Source organism: Heterocephalus glaber, unplaced genomic scaffold (assembly GCF_053883595.1).
Source record: "Heterocephalus glaber isolate CG9 unplaced genomic scaffold, H.glaber_assembly_v1.0 deba00000006, whole genome shotgun sequence".
Lineage (NCBI taxonomy): Eukaryota > Metazoa > Chordata > Mammalia > Rodentia > Bathyergidae > Heterocephalus > Heterocephalus glaber.
In genome coordinates, this window is record NW_028258136.1 from 1,337,735 (window position 1) to 1,363,400 (window position 25,666).

Consider the following 25,666-nt stretch of genomic DNA (forward strand, 5'->3'; position numbering starts at 1 on the left):
ATTTTCTCCCAAAGAAGTTCAAACTTCAGTGGACCACAACACCCCACCTGCCTCAGATGTCCGAAGGTGGTCAGGTGTCAGGTACCATCTGAGACCTGGAGATTAGGTTGCTGGCTGCAGAGACAGGGCCAAGAGGGTGAGGTTAATCCAGCTTTCCACTCTCCCTCCTCTCCTCCAAGTCTCCTTCGTTCCCCTTTGAAGTGAGTGGGTTCCCATGGAAACCACGATGTCCTGGGGAGCAGAAGAGTGGCAGGGAGATAGGCTGGCCAGGTGCGAGTGGGGGAGGAGGGCGGCTTTGTGTGACTCTTTGCTAAGGTATTGGCTGTCTCCCCTATGGCGAAAACCTCTCCAGAGCCCGGGAAGTGGCCCACCTGGCAGTGCTGAAGGAGTTACCTTTATTGATAAGGAAATACTGGGCTGGAGGCGTGAGCAGTGAAAAAATAACCAGGGCAGTTGCACTTTGCTTCTCCATTAAAAAAACTGGAGAGGGGCCGGGATTTAGCTCAGTGGTTTCGCTGCCTGCTGCGCAAGCGCAAGGACCAGAGTTCGGTCGCCGGTACCAAAACAAAACAAAACAAAACAAAACAAAACAAAACAAAAAAAGCTGGAGAACTGAGCTGCAAGATCAGGGGAGAGGGTGAGATAGCTTCTGTACCCAGTATTTCTCCTTTATGGCAGTACTCACACATTAATTAATTCTGTTGTTAACAGTATTTCTGCCCCACCACCACCACCATCACTAAACTGTTAACTCCATGACAGGGCCCATGTCTGTCTTGCTTATTGCTTTGTTTCCAGTACCTTACACCTGACTTATCTTATTCTGAAGGTTAGGCAACACCCATAAAAATTCTGTGGTTCTGGACTGATGTGATAGCAAATGGCTCTAGGGAGTTGGGGATGGGGGGAGGGGGCTCTGATTTGTAGCAATTCCCAACTTCCATGGTGTAAATGCTCCGACCGTGGCCCACCCCAAACCCCCAACATGTACTCCTGAACCCTGGTGGATAGAAATATGCACAGCCAACTCTCGCCAGCCTCAAAGTACAAACCCAGACAAGGAGCCAAGTCACGGGAGCAGTCTTTATTTCTAAACAGGTGAACGCATCCTGTATGCTGATTCTTTGGGGCGACATTACTGCCACCCTGGGCCATGGTCTACATTCTTAGTCTCACTGTCTGGTCTAATTCTGGATTCTTAGTTTGGAATCTTCTCTTTGAATGAGTTAATATTGTAACAGTGTCTAGCCTCACATAAGTGTTTTATAAGTGTCTGTAGCTAGCATTTTCCACCTGAACCTGGGGGCAGTGAATTTTCTCCTCCAAAGACTGTCTCTTTCCATCTGCTTGAGCAAAGCTCCACCTTCACTCCAATGTCCCCACCTTGCCCAAGTTGTTTCTCAGCATTTCCTGGCTTGGGAACTCCTTTCTGGCAGCTCCAGAAACCCTGCTTTAAACTTTCCTTCTGCCTCCTGCTTAGCTTCTCGGCTCTCAGAATCTTGGCATTTCCTTACCACAAGCCTAGGTCTTCATACTAGTCTCCTCTCCCAATAAACTGTGTGCACAGAGCTTCTACCCAGGTGTGCCCTACCCTCGAGAGCTCTGCTCAGATCCAGCTCTAGTCAATAAAGCAATATACATCTCTATAGCCCTGTTTGTACTGCACTTGATCCTGTGCAATCCAGACTGAGTTCCTCTCCAGTCCACACCTGTTTGGAGAAGGGGCAGGATAGGGCAGTGGGCAAGTGTTCACATCACTCCTGGGAGACCCTCCTAAAGGTCACCAAAGCCTCAGGCTTGATCTGGAAAGTACTTTAGCTGGAGGTGTGAATGCAGCCAAGTGGCCATGTGGGGCAGTGGGAGATAGAATAATGTGCTAAAAATAAACTTGGTGATAGATAGCTTTGTCACCTTGAGTAAGTTAATCTCTTAGAGCCTGTTTACTGAACTGTCAAAAAGAAAAGAATAATAGCCATAATAGAATTACATCATATGGGTTACTATTGGCACACAGAGCAATGTGCATTAGGTGGTCTAAGCAGAGGGCCCAGCACATGTCATCTGCTCAGGATATGACAGTCTGGTGCATTCCTGGAGGTGGGTTCAGAGTTAGGAAAACAGCCTTTGGGCATAGAGTGCCTGGTTTATACTCAGGGTCCACCAAACCTTTCTGTGTCTCAGTTTCCTCATCTATAAAAAATACTAAAAATAATACTGTCTCTTCATCAAGACTGTCCATGAGGAATAATTGAGGTAATGCGGGTAAATTTTTGGTGAGAAAACTGGCAGGTGGTAAGCACCCTGTAGGTGTCAGCTGCCATGTGATATTTGGGAAGACTGAAGCCAGCAGAGCTTGGTGAGATTAGGAGGAAGTGACAGAGGTGATGACGATGGGAAGGAGGTCCCAGTCTAGTGGTCTTTATGCTGCAGTTCAGTTGAGCATCTACCGAGACTATCATGTGTAAAGCATTGTGTTAAGCTGGGACAGGGATTATGGGGAATGGGGGAAGATAGACATAGAAAGTAATGTAAAATCGACACGCAAGGGCTCAAAAAGTATTTGTGGTGTGACTCCAAGGCCTCTGCCCACAATGTAGTGTGGGAGAGTAGCACTGCTTTTCCCAGGAGAAGTGAATCTCAAGAGAATGACAGTTTCACTACCTTTCCTGAGGCTGGGGGTACATGCTGGGGAGGAAACCCCCTAGGCTCAGGGCTGGAGGGGAACCATTGTGACCATTCTCTTTAGCAGCTGCCTGCTCGGGACCATGGGAACTGGTGCTTCCTAATGAAGTGTCTTTGAGGGAACTCGTTCACCCTATGACCACAGAGTGTTTTGGCTCCATCAAGGTGACCCTGGGGCTTCACCCTCTGCCTTTGCTGATGCTGCATTTAGTCATTCCTGGAATGTGCTGGGTGTGGTGGCCTGAGGATGGTGTGAGAGAAGTGTAGCCATTCCCAGTGGAGAATTCAGGCCCAGATGATGCAGGCCAGGGTCTCTGGAGCTCCGGGCACCATGGCCAAATGTTCTTAACAGGGCTGTCACAGACACTGCCTTAATGGAGTAGTTGGATTCACTGGGACCAGAGGTGACATCTCAGCTGTTGGTTTTAGTCAGTGGTGGTGGTGTGAGCCTGTTGGAACCATAGTCTGGGAAGTGAAACTGTGCTCAGATTTCCTGTGGTACCAAGGAAAGCTGGTTCCCTGCCCTTGCTGCCTGCATCTGAATCCCCCACCCCAAGCCCAGCCACTGGGCACACTCCTGGCACGCCCAGCAGCTGTGGCTGCCTCCCTCTGGAGCAGGTGTGTTCAGGGGCTTCCACAGAACATGACCCTGGCCTAGGTAGAGCCCAGCAGTCCAGGGACCCTGCCAAGATGAGGCTCACTGATAAGAGATCCAGGAGTCCAGAAGCCCAGTGACACTTATCCTCATGAGGTTATATCAGGATTAGATGAGATAACTAGTGCTGACAGTTGGCAGTGCTTGGCACATGGCAGGCTCTCCATGAATGGCAGCTTCATCTATAAAGTAGTTTCTGTGATAAGTACTACAATGGATTGCCTGCTTACAAAAGGGAAGTCTGTCAGCTATTGTGGCTTGTGCTAGTACATATGGGGTGAGACCACAGAGTAGGAGGACACCAAGATGGGGCTTTGAGGGCCCTGGGCCAACAGCTTCATGTCTAAGCCAGCATGCCCTTCTTTTAACCATAAGGCTGCTCTCTGCTCTTCACAGACACTGGTCCATTTCATGGTCAAGTAGAAAGAACATAAACTAAGGCTCAGCCTGAGTTCTGACGCTACCATTAGGCAAATCACTGAACCTCTTTAGATGAGCTTTCCCACACACACAGAGTAGGGATCAAATGAGAAAAGGAAAGATCTGTTAAAGCACTAAAGCAATCATTGAATAAGGCAGAAATTTTCTTGTCTTGACAACAATCTTGACACTCAAGGGATAAACCTGGCTGCTCAGTTCTTCAACCTCAAGATGCATATGACTCCAGGATAGTGGAGAAAAAGACAAGGGGGTAGAGTGATTCCAATAATGAGTCCAAAGTAGCACATGGGAGAGAGGGATGAGTATAAGATTTGAGGTGTGTATCTCCAGACTTAAATCTCAACTCAGTCACCTTTTAGCTTGATGAAATAATTTGACACAGCATGTCAGTTAGCTAATCAGTAAAATGGGCATAATAAGGATATTGGGATATTTAAATGCAATAAACACATATTAGAGCTCTTTGCAACTTAACAATGACACCAAGCATGTGTGGGTGTGTGCTTAGTCCCTGCTAGTGACCAAGGCAAAGGGGAAAGAGCTCCCCTCTCCACATCAGCCCTCCCCCTGAAAGATATTCCCTTTTTGGACTAAATGAATTTCTGGTGACTCGAGTTGGAGCTCTGATTACCTCTCATTTAGCCATCTAACTTCAGGAAATGATACTTCCTTTCTTCGTTTGTCACCTCGCCTTATCATGAAGAGGATGGACATGAGATCAATACCAGGTCTTGGGTTAGGTTCTTTGTTGCCCATAGACCATCCTGGACAGTCACTTTGTCGAAATTTCATGTTGGCTTTTTTCAGTGTGTCAGGAGGTATATATGTGTGCATGCATGTGAATGAAGGGGAGGGGTGCAAAGCAGACTGTGACCTGCCTGGGTCTCGCACTTGCCAGGAATGGACCTGTCCACCCACCTTGGGGAGGAGAGCTGAGTTGGAGCCCAGGAACCCTAACAGATGCAGTTCCAATTTAGCAACAAGAAGAAGTCCTCTCCAAGGCAACCCAGGCGAACATACCGCCCACTGGGCTGGACTAAAAATACACACGCATGGTTTTAACGTCACACCTGAAGTAAAAATACATCCAACCAGGGCTGCTGGCTTGTTCCCCCCACCACCACTCCCTTCTCTCCATCTGGTGCCTCTGAGGGGAGGAGAAGCAGTGGGCTGGCCTGGGCAAGCACCTTCCTTTACACTCTCTCCCTTCCCTTTAAGGCCCTGCCACCCCCTCCCTACACACATACTCCAGCTCAGCCCCAAATGAGGCAGGTCCTTTTGTAGCAACTGTGGCTAGAAGCGGCCAGATGGCCAATCTGCTCTGGGTCCCCAGTATGGATAGATTGTCAGCCTGAAAGAGCTTGAGGATCCTATCTCAGTCCCACATTCCCATAGTCGTTGCTTGCTTTATACATTCATTCATTCATTCATTCCCATTCACTGATCCATCAAATTTTACTGACCCTCTACTCTGTGTAGCCCTTAGGAGTTCAGAAGGGTGAATTGAGGTCCCTGACTGCAGGTAGGGAGGAAGACAGATGTGTGCACAAAAAACTGTGACTACTAGAATGTAACAAGTATCATAGGGAAATAAAAATAAATCCTTACTGACAGTACTTTTTTTGGTCAAAAGAAAATGAAGTTTGAGTTCTGAAAAATAGTAAGATTCTCACCCCTCCCATATTTCTAGGCTTCTATTTGAATTGGTACATGGGCTCATTTTCTGGTCAAATGAGTCAGTGGACATGGGAAGATAAATTTATTGGAATGGATGGTGTCATTGTTGCTCTGAATAAAAAAGGTGCCCACACACCAGTCTAGGGGACTGAGACAAGCATTAATCAACAGCTTTCTGAGTGCCAGGCCCGTTCCACGTTCCTTCATTAATCCTCACAAGAACCTGCACGGGAGGTGTTATCCCTGTTGTATAAAATAGGAAACTGGGACATTCAGCAGCCTGCCCAAGTCACACAGCTGTCTGTCTCCAGAATCTGTGTTTACCCCCCCCCAACTGCTTCCCACACTATACTGTGTGTGAAGTCAGGAGAGAATCTCAAACATTTCCAGTGATGGCTGGAAGGGGGCAGTGGTTTCTCTTCCTGGAGAGTCCCATAGGGCACCTCCCTAAAAGAGATGGCATTAGGGCTGGGTTCTGGAGATGGTTAGAAGGGACATGGACAGATGCAGGAACAGGTGACTCAGGAGAAAGGAGTGGCTGGAGCACAGGTGTGGAAATTACAGCTCAAAAGCCAGCACAAGAAGGGCAGGTGACCTGAGCCACACAAGGGGAGGAGTCACAGCACAGGGGATACCATGCTGTCCCTCCAGCCTTCCTCTGCTGAGTCTATCCAGGAGAAATACTGAAAAGAGGCTGATGGCCCATTATACAGAGCCTAGAGTGTCCTTCTTAGAAGTGTTGTCGTGATTCATCAGCATCCAGGAGAAATTTCTCCGTAGTCCTCAGCATGGGCACTCAGGAGCCTTCTGGCAGTGAAAGGATGCCCAGGAGAGGGCGGAGGGGCTGTCCTGGAGAGTGGCTTCTATGCTATTGGCTCTGATTCTGTAATTACAGTGGTCTCCAGTCCGGGCCATTAGAAATAAAGGGTCAAAATGCCAGGCCCTGGGCAGAGGTCCAGGAAAGCAGGCAGTTTGACAGCCACTTTGTGTCTGTGGAGAATAGAACCCTGTGAGCCCCATTTCACCACTAGCAGACTAAAGTCCTCCAGAGCAGGCTGACTCTGACCAGGCCTCTGTTCCCCCTGGATCATCCCTGAAAATCTCCACCCAGAAATCTGTATCTCCTACCATACATTCCACCTACTGGATCATCATCCTTGTCCCACTTGGGAAGGGCTGAAGGCTCTGACTTCCCAGTCCCCACTGGAAGGAGCCCAGGGACTCTGGAGGGGATAGGTACTGACCCCGGGGCTCCCTCTTCCCACCTGCAGGAGGATAGGTCTGGGCTGTGAGAGCAGTGCAGGAGAAGCTGAGGGCTCCAAGGGCAGTCACAGGCAGAGGAGGTGGACAGCGCAGGCGGGCAACCACACACTTGGCTGGACCCATAATTGAGGTCTATAGTCCTGGCCAAGGTCACAAGGGAAGAGCTAGAAGGGACAGAGTGGCATGACTGTGAATCAGAAGGTTTATCACCCAGAAAGAGCACTCAGCACTAATGTCTCCCCTGCCTGGGACCCCCTCAAGCCCCCTCCTCCCATAGTCTGTTTCTGACCACATGTCTCCTGTATTGGATTCTTTTGTTTTTTGCATTTTAGCCTCCCCAAAGTTTTGTACTTTTGTATTCTTTCTCACTTTTTGTCTATCTCTGTTTCTCTGTTTCCACTCCTTCCCTAAGCAGGAAGAAATTTTTTAAATTAAAAACAAAACACAGCCAAGTTGTCCAAGGAGGAAGGAAAGGAAGTAGAAAAAGACTCAGCTGTCTTGAGTCCTTTTGACAAAAAGACACATGCTGCAGCTACACAGGGGAACTTCAGGTTAGATAAGAGAGTAAGAATTCCCAGGAAAATTTTGGCCTGGACCCTCAGAAGGCCTTTGAAAATGTTGGGGACACTCATTGGCCCAATGTATGCTAAGATGACCTGTCTTGGGGTAGGGAGGGATGAGGTGGGCCCTGTGGAATTTCACCAAGGATGCTTTCAGAGATGGGGTCAGCACGGCCTTGCCCTGAAGAAACTCCTGATCCTGACCTAGGGAGGATCTTCATCTTGGGGTCTCAGCCTGTCTTTTGCTTAGAGAGAGGATGTCAGGACCTCTGTGAAGGGTTTCAGCCAACATCCTGTCCCGCCTTGAATCTGCTTTCCTGGGGGACAGCCCTGTATACCCCAAACTGGGCATTCCAGACCAGCAAATTTGGGTGATATAGAAAACACAGAGGCAGAAATGTCAGAAGTAATTAAACCAAACGATGGCTTAAACCCCTGTAGAAATCAACACATCTGGTTTAATCACCTTCTTAAGCTAGCACAAGGCTGCAATTCTATGGAGAGGGCTTCTTTATTTCTTTGGATCGTTAACAGGAACTGCATATCTTGAGCTTGATTTTAGTTCGGATGCTCCTGGGGAGAGGTGATGAGGGTGGGGGTGGGGTAAGGGGGCTCAGAAAAGAAAAAGGAAATAATAAAATGTTATTTGAGATCATCTCTTCTTCCCCTCTCCCTGAGCTGAGTCTGTTTTCTCCCTCCCTCCTGCCTCTGTCCGCGCTCCCAGCACCAGGAGGAGGCACAGTGCTGAATGTGCTAAATTAGGCCATTAGAGAAATTCATTTCTCTTTATTAGTCTGTGTCAAATCCTTTTTATTAGTGGCTGGAAACGACCTCTCTTCTGCAGTAAAATGTCATGCCAGTTCATTCCTTTTATTTGTTCTGCACTGACGAGGCTCAAACTCTCACTGAATTAGTCCAGAGAGATTTATTTCCTCCAAATTTTGAATGGCTTAAGAGAGATTGGGGTGGAGGGGGCTGTCACAGGGGAGGCAGCCTGCAGGGAAGAGACCTGGGAGGGAGAAGTGAGCTGCTCACATGGAGGTCAACTGTCCTCAGCTCTTTGGAAATCAAGTCTAGTGGCCATCTCTCACATCTTGTTCATATCTTCTGGGCACCCGGACCGAGTCTCCACATTCCTGCGTTTAGTCTCCACAATGGAAGAGACCTGGACAGTGAAAAAGGACCTCCTTAAAACCCATGCTTAGCCTGGCATGGTGGCACACGCCTGTAATCCCAGGATTAAGGGAGGGTAAGGCAGGAGAATCTCAAGTTTGAGTCCTGTCTAGGCAACTTGGCAAGACTCTGTCTCAAAATAAATAAAAACGTCTTGGAATGTAGCTCAGTGATAGAGTGTCCCTGGGTTTGGTCTGAAAAACAAAAAACTATGTTCTGGGGCTGAACATGTAGCTCAATGGTAGAATGCTTGCCTAACATGCATGAAGCCCTGGCCTCAACTTCTAGTACTAAATAAATAAATAGGCAAACTGCTGCTCTGGAAGCCCAAGTGCCCATGTCTAAGGCAAAAATCCCTCTCCCTATTCTATCCTCACTTCAGACAGAGCCCTTCCTGGCCCGAGTAATTCAGAAGCCAGCTCCTATGAATGCTGCCCTGTTCAGGATGGTCCCAAGCCTACAGCCCAGCCTGCTGGAAAGGACTGCCAGGGTCCTCCCACCCTTTCTGTTTTATAGGGAGATGTTGGAGGGTAGCTTAGAAAATACAGGTCTGCCTCTAGGCAAGGACAGACTGGGTACCTGAGGAAGTAGCAGGTGACTCTCCCATAACTAGAGTGGGAATGCAGCCACAGCCCTCCCCCAGCAGGGTGGCTGTGAAGCAGCCTGTCTGCTGGGAGGGGTCTTGTCTCAGCAGTCCCTGTGTGTGAGGTGGTGGGTAAGCAGGGAGCAGTCGAGCTCCTCCCCAACCAATCCAAGAGGACGGTATGGGAGCCCCAGCAGCCCCACCGGTCCTGTGTGGTTCCTAGGAGAAGCCATGGGTAAGCTCAGACACCCTCTGAAATCAAACAGGCAGACGGGGCTCCTGGGATCAGTTGGAGGAAGCAGACACAGAAGCCTGGGGAGGGAAGGGGATGAGAAGAGAGACTGGGGTGTGACAGCCACCACTGCTCATTACCGTCCTGCCCCAAGTCCCCAATGCCCAGCTGGGAAGGGCTGGAGGGAGGTGGCCTGGCCAACCTCCATGTAGTCCATGCTGTGCTCAGTGGACCTGGAGGACAGGTGGCCAGCTCCTATCTTCTAAGAGATACCAGAAGACATGGAAAACACCCCAGAGGGGCTGGGGGAATAGCTCAATGGTAGAGCATTTGGCTATCAAGCATGATGCTCTAGCTTCTATTCCTAGCACCACCAAATACACACACACACACACACACACACACACCCCTGGATATGCACCTCACATATCTCACATATACCTGTTCTGGGGACACCTGACAGGAAGTGAAGGAGGTTTATAAAATGGACCCATGCCGCAGCTCTGCATAGAAGATGCACGTTGTTCCCAGCGTGTACAATGCCCCCGGCCATGCAAGCCCAGATATCTGAGGCCTGTGAGGCACCTCACAATCTGACTCCTGTTGTCTTGCCTTTTCCACTCTCTCCCCTCCTCCCCACCTGGCTGCAGCCACACTCAGCTAGATTTGGTTCCAGAAGCATGCCAAACTCACTTCCACCTCAGAGGCTTTGCTTTCCCTCTTGCCTCAAAGGCCTTTCCCTCCACTCTTTGCATGACCAACCCCTCATCAGTCAAGGCTAAACTTAAATGTCACCTCCTCGAAGAGGCCCTCCATTCCCACTCTCAGAAAAGCCACTCCTCCCTGTAGGGCAAGGACAGAAGTGAGAAGATGCCCTCCTCTTCCTCCCACCCCCAGTGCTGATAGCTTGAGGTTCAGTCACACAGACCCCACCTGCCCACCCCACATGCCGCTCCTGCTGTGTACACAGAGCACACAACCCTGCATACATGCTCATACAGATAACACAATGCATGCATACATGTGTTCATAGCACACAAATCTGCCCTGCAGTTGCATGCATGCAGCCCTATGTGCATCCATACTGTATAAACACAACACCATGTGTGCATACACTCGTAGCCTTGCTCCCTTGCCAGCCTGCATTCAACCTCAACACGCGCGCACACACACACACACACCCTGTCACCTTTCCACTCAGCAGCTGCCCACGCTCCCTCCAGCCATCGAAAAGGAATGTGCAGTGACCTCGAGGCTGCTACGGGTTGGGGTGGGGGCTGCACCCCCACCACCTGGCACGATGCTGCGGATTATTAGTTCCCGGTAATTTAGTGCCCTTGTACAGAGTCGATTTGTGCCTTTCATTCCTAATTGATCTAGTGGCTGTTTAAATGGCAGCAGGCATCTGTTGAGAGTAGGAAGGTTCATAAGGTGCAATAATTCATAACACCGTCTGGAATTTGCCTTTCATGGCCCTCAGCTAAACCACTGCCGGGCTCTGCTTAAATTACAGCCACTGAGGCTTTCTTTGGTATTCCACTCAGGGCCAGAAGAATCTTGCATTAAACTGGGATCAGGCTAGATTAGACCATAATATGCTGCAGTGTTAGTGGCTGCAAATGAAGACTTATACTGGAGTTTAACCCCTTCACCTGGTGTTCTCTTTGTCTTCAGCCAGATGGCTAAATTCACCCATTGTTTTCCCTGCCAATTTTCTACTGGGGCTCAACAGATCTTCTGGTAATTTGGTGCTGTGGATGAACCACCCTTAAATACTGATCCTCTTTCCTGCAGCCTTGGGGCCCAGGGGTTTTTGCATCAGCTCCCAAAACAAGGGTCAGGGAGATAATGTCCAGGGCTGACTCTGCCAAGCCCAGCAGCTCATATGAATCAGGACTTTATCATTCTTCAGCCCCCACCACCCTGAGCCTGAGTAGAAAGATGCTTAGAGTATGGATGTGAGTGTGGATGGAGCTAAGCACGGTTTGTCTTTGTCTCCAGAATGGGACAGGCACCTAGGAGTTCCCCTTCCCACCTACAATCACTGTAAGTACTATGCAGTCTGGATGTTCAGTTCTTCTCTCAGTGTCTCCAGGGCTGGAAGGGAAAAATATAGTCTATTTTCCTTTTCAGTACTTCCTGTGTTTTCCAATACAGTAGCCACCAGCCACATGTGGCTATTTAAATTTAAATTAATTAAAATTCAATATAATTAAAATTCGGCATCTTTAATTCCAGTAGTCGTATTTCAAGTGTTCATTGGCCTCAGGTGACTCATGGTTACTGTGTTGGACAGTACAGACTGCAGCATGTTTCCATCACTGCAGGAAGTTCTACTGGGCAGCACTGGCAAGAGCATTCCCTCTGGCAGAGGCCCTCAGGGTCAGGTCCAGCACACAGTCCTCCTCCTCTCCCAGCAAGCAGGGTTTTATCAAAAGGAAAGGAGCTCAGTTTTGGGGTTTTTTGTTTGTTTATTTTTATTTTTTGGTACTGGGGATCAAACTCAGGACCTTGCGCTTGCCAGGCAGGTGCAGCACCACTGAGCTAAAACCCCCAGCAGGAACTCAGTATTATAGTCCAGGAATCTGAGGAGACAGACCAGAGAGGGATATATGGATCTCAAAGGAAAGAAATGGGTCTTTCCAAGATCCCAGATTAAAAACCCAGCCAAACTCATGCACACACACTACAGAAATAAATATGATAGGCACTTATGCATGCAAAATAAGTATGCATATGTGTAATACATGTATTCAACAAATATTTATGGAGGTCCACTTATCTCTGCTAGATATTCAGTGGTAGGTAAGGTAGGCTTTATTCCTGCTTAGATTCTAAGTGAGGAAGGCAGATGATAAGATAAATAATTTGGGTACTATTGACATAAGTCGGGGGTGGGCAGTCAGGGAAGCTTCCAGGAACTGGTCATCTCTAAACTAAGACCCTCAGAGCCATCAGGTAAGCACTTCAGCTCATGTACATACATCATAGATATGCATACTCCTCAGTCATTGATTCATTCAATCGTTTACCAAATATTTATTAAATGCCTGCCATGAGCATAGGTGGAAAGATCTAGGGATACAACAATCATTAACATGGGGACAGTCTTGGAGGAAAACAGAGATACAAATAATCATTTATTTTATCACAGCTCTGCTCAGGCTATAATAAGAGAAAAATGTAGGGAGATGTTGCACATGTATTTGGAGTGTCTGAGCTAAACTGAGTCTCCCAGCAGACACTGTACAGGTCCGTGTAGATCAGTATTTGGGCTCACACACATACCCTATGCATACACTTGCAAATACAAGAGTGTTTATACACATCTGCTTCCTTCAGCTGGTTATGGATAGTATGAAAGTGTGTGTGTGTGTGTGTGTGTGTGTGTGTGTGTGTGTGTGGTTGTATGATGTGTATAGGTGACCAGGCATGCTTGACTAAATGGTTCTATGGGTCTTAGCATGGATATCACCTACAATTGATGTTCATGTCCCGGACTTCTCTAGACACTTCCCACATTTCCTTTCTGGGCTAACTCTGAGCCAGAAGTGGACACCTTCTTCTGTGAAGGATCATAACCCATCATCTCTTTCCAAATATCCATGCAGCTTATTTGATGGAAGAGAAAAGATAGGAGCCCTCAGAGGCCCTGGGGACTGGGACACTGGACTCTGTACCAGAGCAGAAAATGCTGCCAGCTAGGCTGCCCTTGGGACTAGGGGCATCCTCAAGGAGTGGGAACTTGGGAGAAGAAGTGACGGGGATCTGGGAAAGTGAGCCTGGCTAGCAGCATGGCCTCTGTGTGTGCGTGTGTGTGAGCTCTTGATGTCCCCGCAGGCACCCTCTTTTCCCGCTCCTGACGCTGCTGTTTGAGAAATGTGAACAGGCCACCCAGGGCTCTGAGTGCATCACCTCCGCCGGCTTTGATGTGGACATCGAGAACTTTGTCCACCAGCAGGAGCAGGAGCACAAACCCTTCTTCAGCGATGACCCAGAACTGGACAATCTGGTAAAGACCCTCCACCCCACACCTTGGCTAGAGTCTTCCTGCCCTCTGATCCCCCTGAAACACCCTAGAAGTGTTCTTTTAATTAATTCATCCAACAAAAAGATTTGAGTTACCTCCCCATGAGGAAGGCTCTAAATGCACATTCTAGTGCCTTCTAAATTTGTAAACCAAGAGTTCCAGGCACAGGCTTTGCTGCTCAAGTTCCTCTTGTTCTTGCCCATGGTGCCACCAGCATCTGACTACCCACCACTCTGAAATACAGGCAAGTAGAAAGAAGGAGGTATCAGCCAGAATGTCTTAAGATAGCTGTTTCAAGGCATGTACCAGCACATTAACAAACCTGTCTGGACCTTCCCAGAGTAAAGCTGATGGCTCACACACCACCAGATGGAGGTTGAGGGTCACCAGCATGTTCAAGCATATCAGTAGAGAGAAAGACCTGGGGAAACAGTCATGCTGAGAGCACCAGCAAAGATCTTGTTCATTCAGGAAACCCAGCAGATCAGGCTCCCAAACAGTTCGCCATGCAAGTTATCACTATAGCGTATGAAGTGCGTCCTCCTGGGCTGCACCAGGAAATTATGACTCAGTAGATTACAAGTTTCCTGGGCCACTGCAGTCATCGGTTAGACTTGGTGACTCCTGGGTTGGATGACATCTGAAATTCTGGGAACTCTGCAGCAGTAGGGCATTAGAGAACCGGCTCTGTATGTCCATCACTCTATGTAATCCTTCTGAAATTATTAACCTCAGTTCCTTATTTTTCTGTGGATGGATTACTCAGATTATGCATGGTGAATTTGGAAACTGCAAAACTCTTCCCTCACACACTGATTGATGATAATGCTGACCTCTTGCACCCAGAGTTTAGCTGGTGCCTGTTCCCAAAAGGAAAACAGAATTAGAAAAGCAAATGTGACACTAGAAAGGAAGAAAAATGCATCAGCAGAACAGATGTATATAACTTGGTATTATTCTGTGTTGTGAATTATCCACACTACTGCTTCTCTCAAGAGCTGAATGTGGTACTTTATGGGGTACAAAAGTGCTATGAAGAGAACCTACCCTGGCCCGGAAGTCTGTGGAGTGCTGTGATGGGCTGTCATTTAGAGAGTGGGACTAGGTCTCTGCCAGAGAACCAGTGCCTGCCCAATGTTAGAAGCATTGGTAGAGGCATTGAGAACCCCAAATATGCCTCTGCTCATCTCTGGCCTTTGCTTTTCCCTGGCAGGAATTAAGCAGACCAACCTTCCATGAGGCCGGATCCCTGTCTTTGAGATGCCTGGGAAGCTTCCCTGTGCAAGGTCTCCAGGTTGACTGCTATGTGCAGGCTAGCCTGGCCCTGCCCTGTTCTTTGGTTAATTGAAGTGCAGTTGGAAGGCAGGTAGATCTGTAGAACCCAAACCCAGGCATCCTTGGAGCCAGGAAATGAGCCATTTCCACAGGAATGAGAATGAACCTGGAGAGTAAGGGGTAGGCCTCACTCTTCTCATTTAACATAAAGAGAAATAAAATAAAACTGAGTAATGTGAAGGAATTTAAACCTACTTGTGATGCAGGAGTCCTGGAAAAGCAAACCTCACATCCCTTATTGACCTCCACCTTCCCAGTGAGCTATAGGAGACCCACTGAAGACAGCTTCCTGTTCTGGTGCAGCTGGAAAAATCAAAAAGTGCCCAGAGTCATGCTCTGCCCTTGACACTCCTGCCCAGATCTCTCAGGGTTCTGTTCATTCAAAGAATCAGATTTCTTAATTCAATCCAAGAAAACTGGGTTGAGTGGACTGCTTTGTGCCACCCCTGAATTGGGGACAGGGGTGTTGTAGAAGCTGCCCTAGTGGCCTCAGGCCTCTGGTGTCCCTGGTCCTCTATTTCAGTGACCAGACTGGGAGTGGTCCAGCTAGTGGAGCAATCCTTAGTCCATCTGCTGGTGTGTTAACCATAGTCAGTGACTGGTTAACTATTGACTGGTTGATTGAGTGATTGATTATGAAAATGGAGAGATTTGAAAAAGCACTTAGAAACAAAAGATCTGAACCTCGCATTACCATGTACTATTTGTGTGACTTTGAAGGCTGAGCTCCTTTGAAGCTCGGTTTCCTCATCTGTAGAGTTAATACACCTATCTCATATGATTGTAATAAAAACTTAATGAGATGACTTATGGAATTGGTCTTTAAAGGTGCCTGGCATCAGGAAGATTAATCTCAAATGCAATATCCCTATGCCAGGCAAGATGTTCCAGCTCCTCAGCCTTACTTCCTGGCCACCAGGGACTGTGTGATCGGGACTCTGAAACTTATTTAGGGGAGTGGACCAGTGCCCTTTGCTGCCCCCACTCTGGTCCTGTGTAGGGCAGACAGATGAAGAGGCCAAGCACAGGGACCATCATTAGAACAAGAATCATGTCGCCAGCACAGCCAAGATGCACATAATTAGAAATTAGAAAAAGGTCAGATAGCGTTATTACCAGCTCAATCAGCTGCCGAGTGCCACAGCCAGTTAATTTGGCATCTGTATTTTTTACAACCCCGCACACGTAGCCCAACGGACTGTAACTCTTTATCCGGACAGATATACTGCGAAGCCGAGCAGGGATATAAAATGAGGGACCCCAAGCAAATGAGCTGAGATAATTGAGAGATTTATTTTTTATACATGTGTGTGTCAGGGTGGCTTTCCTTTGCCCTTGAATACTGACTTTCACAGATGGGATTGTCAGGAGGCCACTTGGGTCCCCAAAAACTTAGCCTCAAAGAAGGTTGCTTCCAAGAGGGGTTCGCGACCCCGTTTTACAGAGGCAGAAGTTGAGGTGCGGGCGCCAGGGGTTTGTTTATATAATGTGTCTTCTCTTTGAGTCTTTTTAAAAGTGCATTCAATAAAAGTGTAATGAGTATAAAAAAAAAAGAAGGTTGCTTCCTCCTCCTCCTGCTCCTCCTCCTCCTCCTCCTCCTCCTCCTCTCCCTGCCCCACCCTCAAGCCCCACTCCGGCCCTGTCCTGCTTTCTTCAGCATTTGGACACCATCCTGCCCATCCCTAGCTAGTCTCCCTCCCCTTCACCGTGCACATAGCTTGTTGCACTCTCCCGTGACCCTGCAGTCTCTTAGAGCTGCTTTTCCAGAGAAGACCCCTTGGAAACAGGTGAGTCAGCTCTCCCGAGCGAGCTGCGCCAAATATCAAGATCAGAGAGAGCCCAGCTGCAGATTTCTGAGAGGCTCCCCTCCCCTGTGAGCCTCGTCCCCTGCTCCACAGCTCCCCTAGCCAAGGGGAAAGGGAGTCCCACGGCCCTGGAGAGAAGCAAGTCCACCCCGTTTTACAGACAGGGGTACTGACATCCACCGAAGTGACTTGTCAGGACTAGGAAGGACCCAGGTCTCCTGACTCTGTGCTCCTTTTGCTGTCATTCACAACTCTTCTCCCTGGTGGCAGTAGAGCCCTCACAGATAAGACAATGCCACCAATGCCATCTCTCCTCCTAGCACCCAACTCTGACCCTCTCTTCCTGTCACCATGCCATGCAGGCAGCTTTCCACACTCATAGCCACTAAGCTGGGATCCCAGCTGAGCTCCCTGAGGAGAGGGCAGTCCCAATTCCCGCGCCCCCTACAATGCTCACCAGGCTTATTTCTTACCTGGCCCCCAGATCCCCTCCTTGGAACCCAGCAGCCTCTGACTGGCAGTTGGTAAAGTTTGTAAAATTTGCAAGTTCCCCAAACCCCTTTGAAAGGTAAAAGCTTTTTGTTTTATAAAATCTGATTTACAGGCCCCTGGTGCAGGGCCAAGGTTTTATATATTATGCAAGATTTCAAACTAAAGCTGTAAAACGTACGGTTTCAGTTTCATGCATGGAATTTTTTTATGTGTAAATTTTTTAACATTTATGGGGCACGTTTTAATGAGACTCTGGTGTGGCTCGAGGGACAGATTACAGCTGCCTGACCGCAAAGCCAGCTCTAAAATGGGGCCTCCCAGGCCCTTGGGCCCACTCTGAAGAGGCAGGGCCAAAGGCCGGAAGCAGTGAAGGCGGAGGAACATGAAGGAGGCAGCCCAGGGCCCTGGGCCCCAGAGACCTCAGGCCAGCCTGGGTTCCCAAGTCACTTTCTCCAGCCTGCAGTCCAGGCTCTCCACCTAAACAGGAACAGAAAAATCTCTCAGACACCAGGAAAGGGAAAGGAAATAAGAATAATCAACGTTGGTAATAATTAACATTTATAGAGCACTTACCAAGTGCCAAATACCATTCTAAACACTTTACATCTATTATTCAACCTGCTTTCCAAACCCACAAGGCATGTATTAATGTTATCCCCATTTTTCACACCTGCCTAGCGTACTCAAGGCCCTAGGTTTGATCCCCAGCACTGAAAGAAGGAGAGGGAGGAAAGAGAGACAGAGACAGATGAGAGAGAGAGAGAGAGAGAGAGAGCGAGAGAGAGCTGGGTCTTTAGTTCATTTTTAGGCAAATCTCATTTAATTTTCAGTACAACTTTAGGGGGTGTCGCTGCCACCAGCTGCTCGGAATGGAATCCAGGGCCTTCCACACACATATGCAGGTGTTCCTCCACTGAGCTGGACCCCTGACAGATAGGAACCACTATTATTATCTTGTTTACAGATGAGGAAACTGTTCAAGGTCTCAGTGGCAGGAAACTCTCAACCCCCAAAGCCCATTGTCCTTGAGTACTCTGTTTGCTATTTAATTGTCACAATGCCCCTATGAAATACTTATTATCCCCATTTATCAGGGGAAGATTAAGGCCAAGTACCCTACAGCCAATAAGTTACACAATGGAGACTTAAGCCGAGTGAGTCTGACTTTCGAGGCCCAGTTTCTGTCCTCTGTGCCCATCTGCTTCTCCAAATTCTAAAGCCAATGAAGCAGAAGTGCTAGGTTCTTGACTCAAAGTGATTTAACTTGTCATGCATGATAGTTTCCATAAAATGTTCATTCTACCCCCCAGTCACCTGGCAGCTGCCCAGTTCCCAATATTTACCTTTCTTCTATGTCTCACTCCAGTACTAGAGATCAAACCTAAGGCCTTAGCACTGAGCTGCATCTCCAGTCCTTTTTTTACTTTTTGCTTTGAGACAGGGTCTTACTAAGTTGCCCAAGCTGGGCTCTAATTTGCATTACAGGCATGCACCACACATGTTCCATTTTTTATTTGAGGGACACCACACTTTCAGCTGGTCAAGCCGAGTTGGTCTGGTCTGGAAAAATTCCTGATTATATTTTACCTCTGGCTGCCCCAGTGACCCACAGGAAATGTTGGAGCACATTAAGGAATATCTAATCATAAACTCTTTCTCCCCAAAGTGAGGGAGAATAGTTCTGGCTTCCCAACTTGCAGAGGAGGAAAGACAGGGTGGAAGGAATTAGCCCCAAAGGCAAGAATGCCTCCTGATTCCCACAAAACTGAGTAGGATTCTAATCTCTGAGCTTCAGGTTTCCTTATCTCTAGGAGAGCAGTAGATAATATTGCCTGTATCCCTGTGGTGATGAGACTCAAATGAGATAATGGAGAGAAAAGCATTTTGTAAATTGTAAAGTGCTGTATACAAATGTTTTGAAAGACAAGGAATTATTATTATCAAGAAGAAGCCAGGTCCACACTGGTGTGAAGAATTGACATTTATTGAAGACCTACTATATGGCCAGAACATTTGCATATAGGATCTTATTCAATTTTCAAAACCTTTAAAGTGTAGATATCATTATCTTCTTAAATTGTTCAGATACAGTTTAAAGGACTTGTCCAAAATGCCCAAGCAGCAAATAATAGATCTGGGACAGTCAGTCACTTTCCGCGTCACTGGGACACAATACCCAACACTCATAACTTACAGGAGGAGAGGTTTACAGTATTTTCGCTCACACTTTCAGAAGTTCCAGTCCATTGGCTGGCAGGCTCAAATGCAGAAATGACATGGTGGAAAGACCTACCATGGAGGAAAACTGCTCACATCATGGCAGCCAGGAGGCAGAAAGCAAGGGAGGGGCCCAGGTTCCAGGGACCCACCTGTTCCATCCAGGCCTGACCTCCCAACCTCATACTCAGCCAAGAAACTCACCAGCAGATGAACTCACTGATGAATACAGTGTCTCATGGTCCAATCACCTCCCAAAAGCCCCACCTCTGAGCACGTGAGAGTTTGGGGGTACATGCCAGACCCATACCACAATGGGAACATCACACCCGGTGACTTCATAGAAAATAAGAAGCTCTGGTCTTGGGTACTTTCCTAGGACTAGGGGACTTGTGTACAGTGCTGCGAGATTAAAATGTGAAGTCACATCTTGCTTCACTTTTTTGAGGACGACTTCTTTGAAGAAGAAGGCTGAATCTTTATTTTGAAAGACAAGGGAGGGAGAGAAGCTGATAGAGCACAAGCTGTGAGAGGAATGAAGGACACATACATCACATTTGGTGATGATATTAAATTAAGTGACATTGTTACTGTTCTAGAAGGTTTGGAATAACTTTTTACATGACCTAAATCATTTAGAAAAATTGCTTAATATAAAAATTGCACATTATTTGGGCTTAGGGAAAAATCTAAAAATTTTAAATACAGGATAGAGGATGCTTAACTAAACATAAATGTAGAAGAAAAAAAACATGCTGGGAATTATTTTTCCACTAGCTGAATATGGAACAGCTATGGAAAAGCCAACAGTGTATTAGAAATTATTAAAAGATTTAGTTTTTAAAAAAACATGTGCCTAGGGGCCGGGGATTTAGCTCAGTGGTTCCACTACCTGCCTCACAAGCGCAAGGACCTGAGTTTGATCCCCAGTACAAAAAAAAAACCAAAAGCAAACAAACAAAAAACATATGCCTGGGCTGGGAATTTAGCTCAGTGGTTCTGCCTCCTGCCTCACAAGCACAAGGTCCTGAGTTCGATCCCTGGTACAAATAAATAAATAAATAAATAAATATGCCTTTAGTTCCCTATGGCTTATAAAGTGCTTTCATGTTATTATCTGTTAACCCTCATTGGCTTTTGTGAGTTAGAAATGATCATCATCCCATTTTACAAATGAGGAGACTGAGGCTCTGAGAAGTCATAGAATCTGTCCTTTGGCACCAAAATAACAAAGATAAGCCTGGCCTCAAATCCAGGCTGTCTGATGTACCCCATATTCATTCTGCTATTTGGGAAGCCCCCTACTCCCACCCTACAAACGACATTGCCTATCTTTTCTCTAATATTGAAGAGGTCCTACATATTTATTGCCTCTGAGAGTACCATTCTGGCTTACTATGCCTTCTTAAATCTTTAAACCAATTCTATTAGCTCATAAAAAGTAATCCTTCAGCCCGGCTTTATCAGACCCAAGGATAGGTCCGCTCTCGGTCCCTGCACAACAGATCTGTTTTAAACACACTGCGCATGTATTGCATTTGAGCAAAGCTATTCTGGGTAGATTTTATTTTTTATTTTGCTTAACTAATCTACATTTTCTGATTTTAAAATATAATAAGTATGTATTTGTTATATATGTTAAAGAAAATGAATAGACACGCACTTTTCTATGTGTGTGATGTACATGTGTAAATACAGAAAATGTGTGCATGTGTTACTTCACAAGATTTTAAAATAAATGACCAAATAAAATGTTGATTAAAAAGCAAAATTGGTTTGATCCCTGGTACAAAAAAATAAAAGCAAAACTGGGCTGAGGATTTAGCTCAGCGGTAGAACACTTTTCATGAGGACCTGGTTTCCATCCCCAGCACCAAAACAAACAAACACAAACAACAATAAAACCCAGGATACTCTGGCAATGAAAGCTGAGAGGAAGGAAAGCAAGAAGCCAGGAAATGAGAGAAACAGAGGGAAAGGAAAGAGAAAGAATAGGGATTTAAGAAATTAGGATTACTTTTATCTGGAGAAGAAAAACCCGACTGAACAACATTTTCAGGTGAGATGGCCGTTCCGGTGTGTGGCGTTCAGTGAGGCTCAGTCTGAAGGGAAGCTGTGCTGATGGAGGTGATAGTGGAGCTTGGTGCCTACAGAGGCTGAGTACACCCTGTGCATTAAGGCAGGACGGATGTGGGTCAGATATAAGGAAAGCTTCTTGGAAAACAGAAATGGCCCAAAGCCCTGCACCAGTGACAGCAACAGGCCAGGGAGAAGTTGCGGCCTTGTGTCTCGGGTGCGTTTGCACTGTTCTCACCCCAGGCTGGCCTGGATCATCTTGTGATCCTCTCAAAACACCCCCAGGGAGCTGAGGACAGAAGCCCCACTAATGTTCAGAGAATCAGACAGCAGAAGCGCCCTCATTGTCCATCTCTTTTCACACACAGGAAATAATCATTTGTGCTGGGAAGGTGCTTTAAACTCTGGAGTGAGAGGTGGGAAATCAAGCAACCAAATGAGGGAACATTATCACAGGGATTCTGAAAATCCTCATCCTTATTGTCCCAAAAGCTATTAGGTTCTCCTAGAACCCCATACTTCTTGTCACTGAGCTGCTTTCCTCCCAACTCAAGCACCCTTTAGACTTCCATGTTCCCTGCCAAATCCTCAGAGTCTCTATTGAGGGTGAAGCAAATCAGACTCAAGGGTGAGGCCACATAGCTTTATGGCTCCTACTTCATTTTCTTCAGCTGTAAAATGTGAGCAGTAAGGTACCTACCTGCTGAGGTGGCCCTGCAGAATTAATAAGATCGACATGAAATGGGCTTACCACAGTGCCTGAGACATAGTAAGAATGAGAAACACTTGGGTGTTGTTATCAATTCATCGACAAGTTTATTTAGCACCTCATAATGTGCTAATTATTCTGAGAGGCATAAGCCAAGACCTTCATGGCCAAAATGAAGTAGAAAATTTAAGCAAGGGCAAATCTTTATTAAGTACCTAGTCTACTTTTTGGCCCAAATGGTCCACATTAACATTATTCTCCCCTAGAACTGGTCAGTCTCACATAAGTCTTAGCCTCATGGAGGTGGCACCCGTAGGATGAGACCTGGTAACTGAGCCCTATGTGAAGTCACACAATTGTTAGTTTCTGTCTGTGCATGGCACTTAGTCTAATTTATTACTGCAAAATCTCTTAACTAGTTGAGCCCATCAGACAGCCTTCAAGTCCAGCCCAGGGAATATAGAATCCCTACACCAAATGCCAATGAGGCTCAAAGAAAGGTATGACACTGGCCTCCAGCCACACCTCACAGAGAGAGATTTCCTTCCTTCTTTCCTTTCCTTTCTATTCTGTCAAAACTTTTCCTTAAGAATCAAAATACTACCAAAAAGCTGGAAAGGTAGGGTTAAATACACTCACATGTACCGCTTATGTCAGCTTAACTGGATTGGCAGTAAGTCCTTCCAATAAATCCTTACATTGTTGTTTAAGGGGCTCCCTATGTAATGCAGGCTGGCCTGGCGCTCTTGATGTAGCCCAAGCTGGTCTTGAACTCTCTATCCTCCTGCCTCAGCCTCCCAAATGCTGGAATCACAGGCATGTGCCACCACACCTGGCTAACATTTTACTTTTTATTTGATGTAATTATAAATTCACACGCAAAATAAGAACTAATACAGAAAGATCCTAATTTCCTTCTTGCGTAACCATAGCACCTTTCACTATCAAAAAAAATCCACCAACTTTGTTCAGGTTTCATTACTTTTACACGCATGTGTGTGTGTGTGCATATGTGTGTCTAGTTCTATGCAATTGTATCACATATGTAGACTCATGTAATCACTATTATAGTCAAACTACAGAACAGTTCCTCCCTCCTCCATTTCACCCGTAAACCACTAATCTATTCTCTATCTCTATGATTTTTGTCATTTCAAGAATGTTATATAAATAACATTGTATAGGGGCCGGGGATTTAGCTCAGTGGTTCCGCCGCCGGCCTTGCAAGCAGAAGGATCTGAGTTTGATCCCCGGTACCAAAAATAAATAAATAAAATAACACTGTATAGTATATAATCCTTTGAGATTGGTTTTTCTTTCAGCATAATTCTCTCATGACATATCTGAGTTGTTGAGTATATCAATAGTTCATTTCTTTTTATTGCTAAGACATAGTCCATGATATACAAAGTGTGATCAAAGAATAAGGTGAATATTTGAATTTTTAAAATGTATTACAGTAAAAGACACATTGCCATTAATCCACCTCAAAATACACCCGCTCACTTCAAACTCACTTATCTCACCATTCTTGCCACCTCTTGAAGTAGTTCTGGAGTCCTCTTTAATGAGTGTTCTTAGTTACACTGCTGTGGCTGCCTCTATGTCCTGAATCAATTCAAAACATTTACCTTTCATGATCATTTTGACTTTGGAGAACAGCCAGAAGTTGCACGGTGCCAGATCTGTTGAGTAAAGTGGATAAGGACACACTGTAACATTTTTATGAGTCTGCCTTTCCCTTGGATGGTATTCAGCAATATCACTCACCATATTTTTTATCACACCTCATAAAGACATTCACAAAAGAGGACTTTCAGAACTGCTTCAGAGATGGCAAAAACAATGGGATAAAAGTGTTCAAATCAAGGGGGAGTATTTTCAGGGGGATTAATGGTAATGTGTCTTTTATTGTAACAACTTTTTATTTAAGCATTCACAGTGTATTTCAGTCTCCTTGTAGATACACTACAGAAGCTTTATCCACTCACCTGTTGAACTATATTTGGGTTATTTCCAGTTTGGGGCTATTAGAAATAAAGCTGCTTTGAACATTGATGGACAAGTGTTTGTGTGAACATGCATTTTTATTTCTCTGGGATAAATGCCCAAAAGTACAATTGCTGAGTCATATAGTAAGCACATATTTAGTTTTATAAGAAACAGCTGGCATGGTGGTGCATACCTGTAATCCCAGGACTCAGGAGGCTGAGACAGGAGGATAACTGTGAGTTCAAGGCCAGCCTGAACTACATAGGGAGATCCTGTCTGAAAAAGAGAGAAAGAAGGAAAGAAGGAAAGAAAGAAAGAAAGAAAGAAAGAAAGAAAGAAAGAAAGAAAGAAAGAAAGAAAGAAAGAAAAAGAGTCATACTATTTCCCAGAGTGGTGGTGCTATTTTACATTCCCACCAGCAATGTATGAGTGATCTAGTTTTCAGTTTCTCACCAGCATTTAGGATTATCGCTAATTTTTGTTGGATATGTAGTGATTCCTCATAGTGGTTTGAATTTGCGTTTCCCTAATGCCTAATGGCACTGAGCATCTTCTCATGGTGTTTCTTTGCCATCTGCAGATCCTCTTCAGTGAAATGTTTGCACATGTCTTTTGTCCAGGTTCTGATTAGGTTGCTTATAACCAGTTAGTTTTGAGAGTTCTTTGTGTATTCTAGATACAAGTCTTTTGTCAAATAGGTAGTTTGCAAATATTGTCTTATAGTCAATAGTCTTTTTATCCTCTTCACAGGGTCTGATAAAGAGCAAACATTTTAAATTTGACGAGGCCCAATTCCTCGTTTTCCATTTCTAGATCATATTTTTGCTGTCAATCTAAGACCTCTTTGCCTAACCCAAGATCTGGAAGATTTGCTTGTTTTTGTTTTACCTAAAAGTGTTACAGTTTTGGTACCTTACACTTAGGGATTTTTTCCATTTTGAGTTGTTTTTTTTTATATAACACATAAGGTTTAAATCAAGCTTCAGTTCTTTTTTTAATGGATGTCCAATTGTTCAAGAATCATTTGAACAACTCCTGTTGAAAAGTAGTTTGGTTTTATTTATCACAAGCCTTAAGAATGTCTACAGCTTCACTTCTGGGAATTCATTCTAAGGAAAATGCAGTGACAGGTGAGGGGGACAGCTATAAGCTTAGAAAATTGTCACTGAAACATTCTTTTAATAAAAGTGGAAGTAATCTAAATGCCCAATAATATGGGACATTTAGTATGGCACACATATGAAATGATATATAACAATTAAAAATATATTCACTTAATAATTTTCACCCATTCAACAAATATTTATTCCATATTCATGTGTGTTGGTACTGAAAATAACATAGTGAGCAAATCAGACATTACCCCTGCCTTCTAAAAGCTCTCAATGTAGAAGAGAGAAAACAATTCATTTAGATAGATACATTTGATAAACTAAAGTGAAAAACAGGAACAATATTGTATGTAGAAGGTTATTGAAAGTAGGTTAAAAATATGTATATGAAAAAAAAGCCTTTTAGAGTGGCTGAACCAAAGATAGTTTTTTTGCACCCTCTTCTATACTGTTTTTTAATGAAAAGAACACACCAAAGGGTAAATTTCAATTGCAACGTAGCTTCTTGCCATGTTACAGCTAGGAATGTTGCTGTGAAAAGGAACAGGAATACATGTAACAATCTAAAGGGGGCAGAAACAGATACCAGTGGCCAGCTGAGTCTTGCAGGATTACCAAGTCAGTCAGCAAGT

General features: G+C 45.7%; 1 protein-coding gene across 8 annotated transcripts in view; it reads left to right on the forward strand.

Moving 5' to 3' along the window:
* The window catches only part of Pknox2 (PBX/knotted 1 homeobox 2), a 251,324-nt gene that overhangs the window by 190,925 nt on the left and 34,733 nt on the right, over nucleotides 1-25,666 (forward strand). For all 8 annotated transcript variants that reach the window (XM_004874488.3, XM_087204553.1, XM_087204724.1 and 5 more), the window contains one exon: nucleotides 13,107-13,278. In XM_004874488.3, coding sequence (XP_004874545.1) covers nucleotides 13,107-13,278 — 172 coding nt within the window. The remainder of the gene's footprint in view (nucleotides 1-13,106; nucleotides 13,279-25,666) is intronic.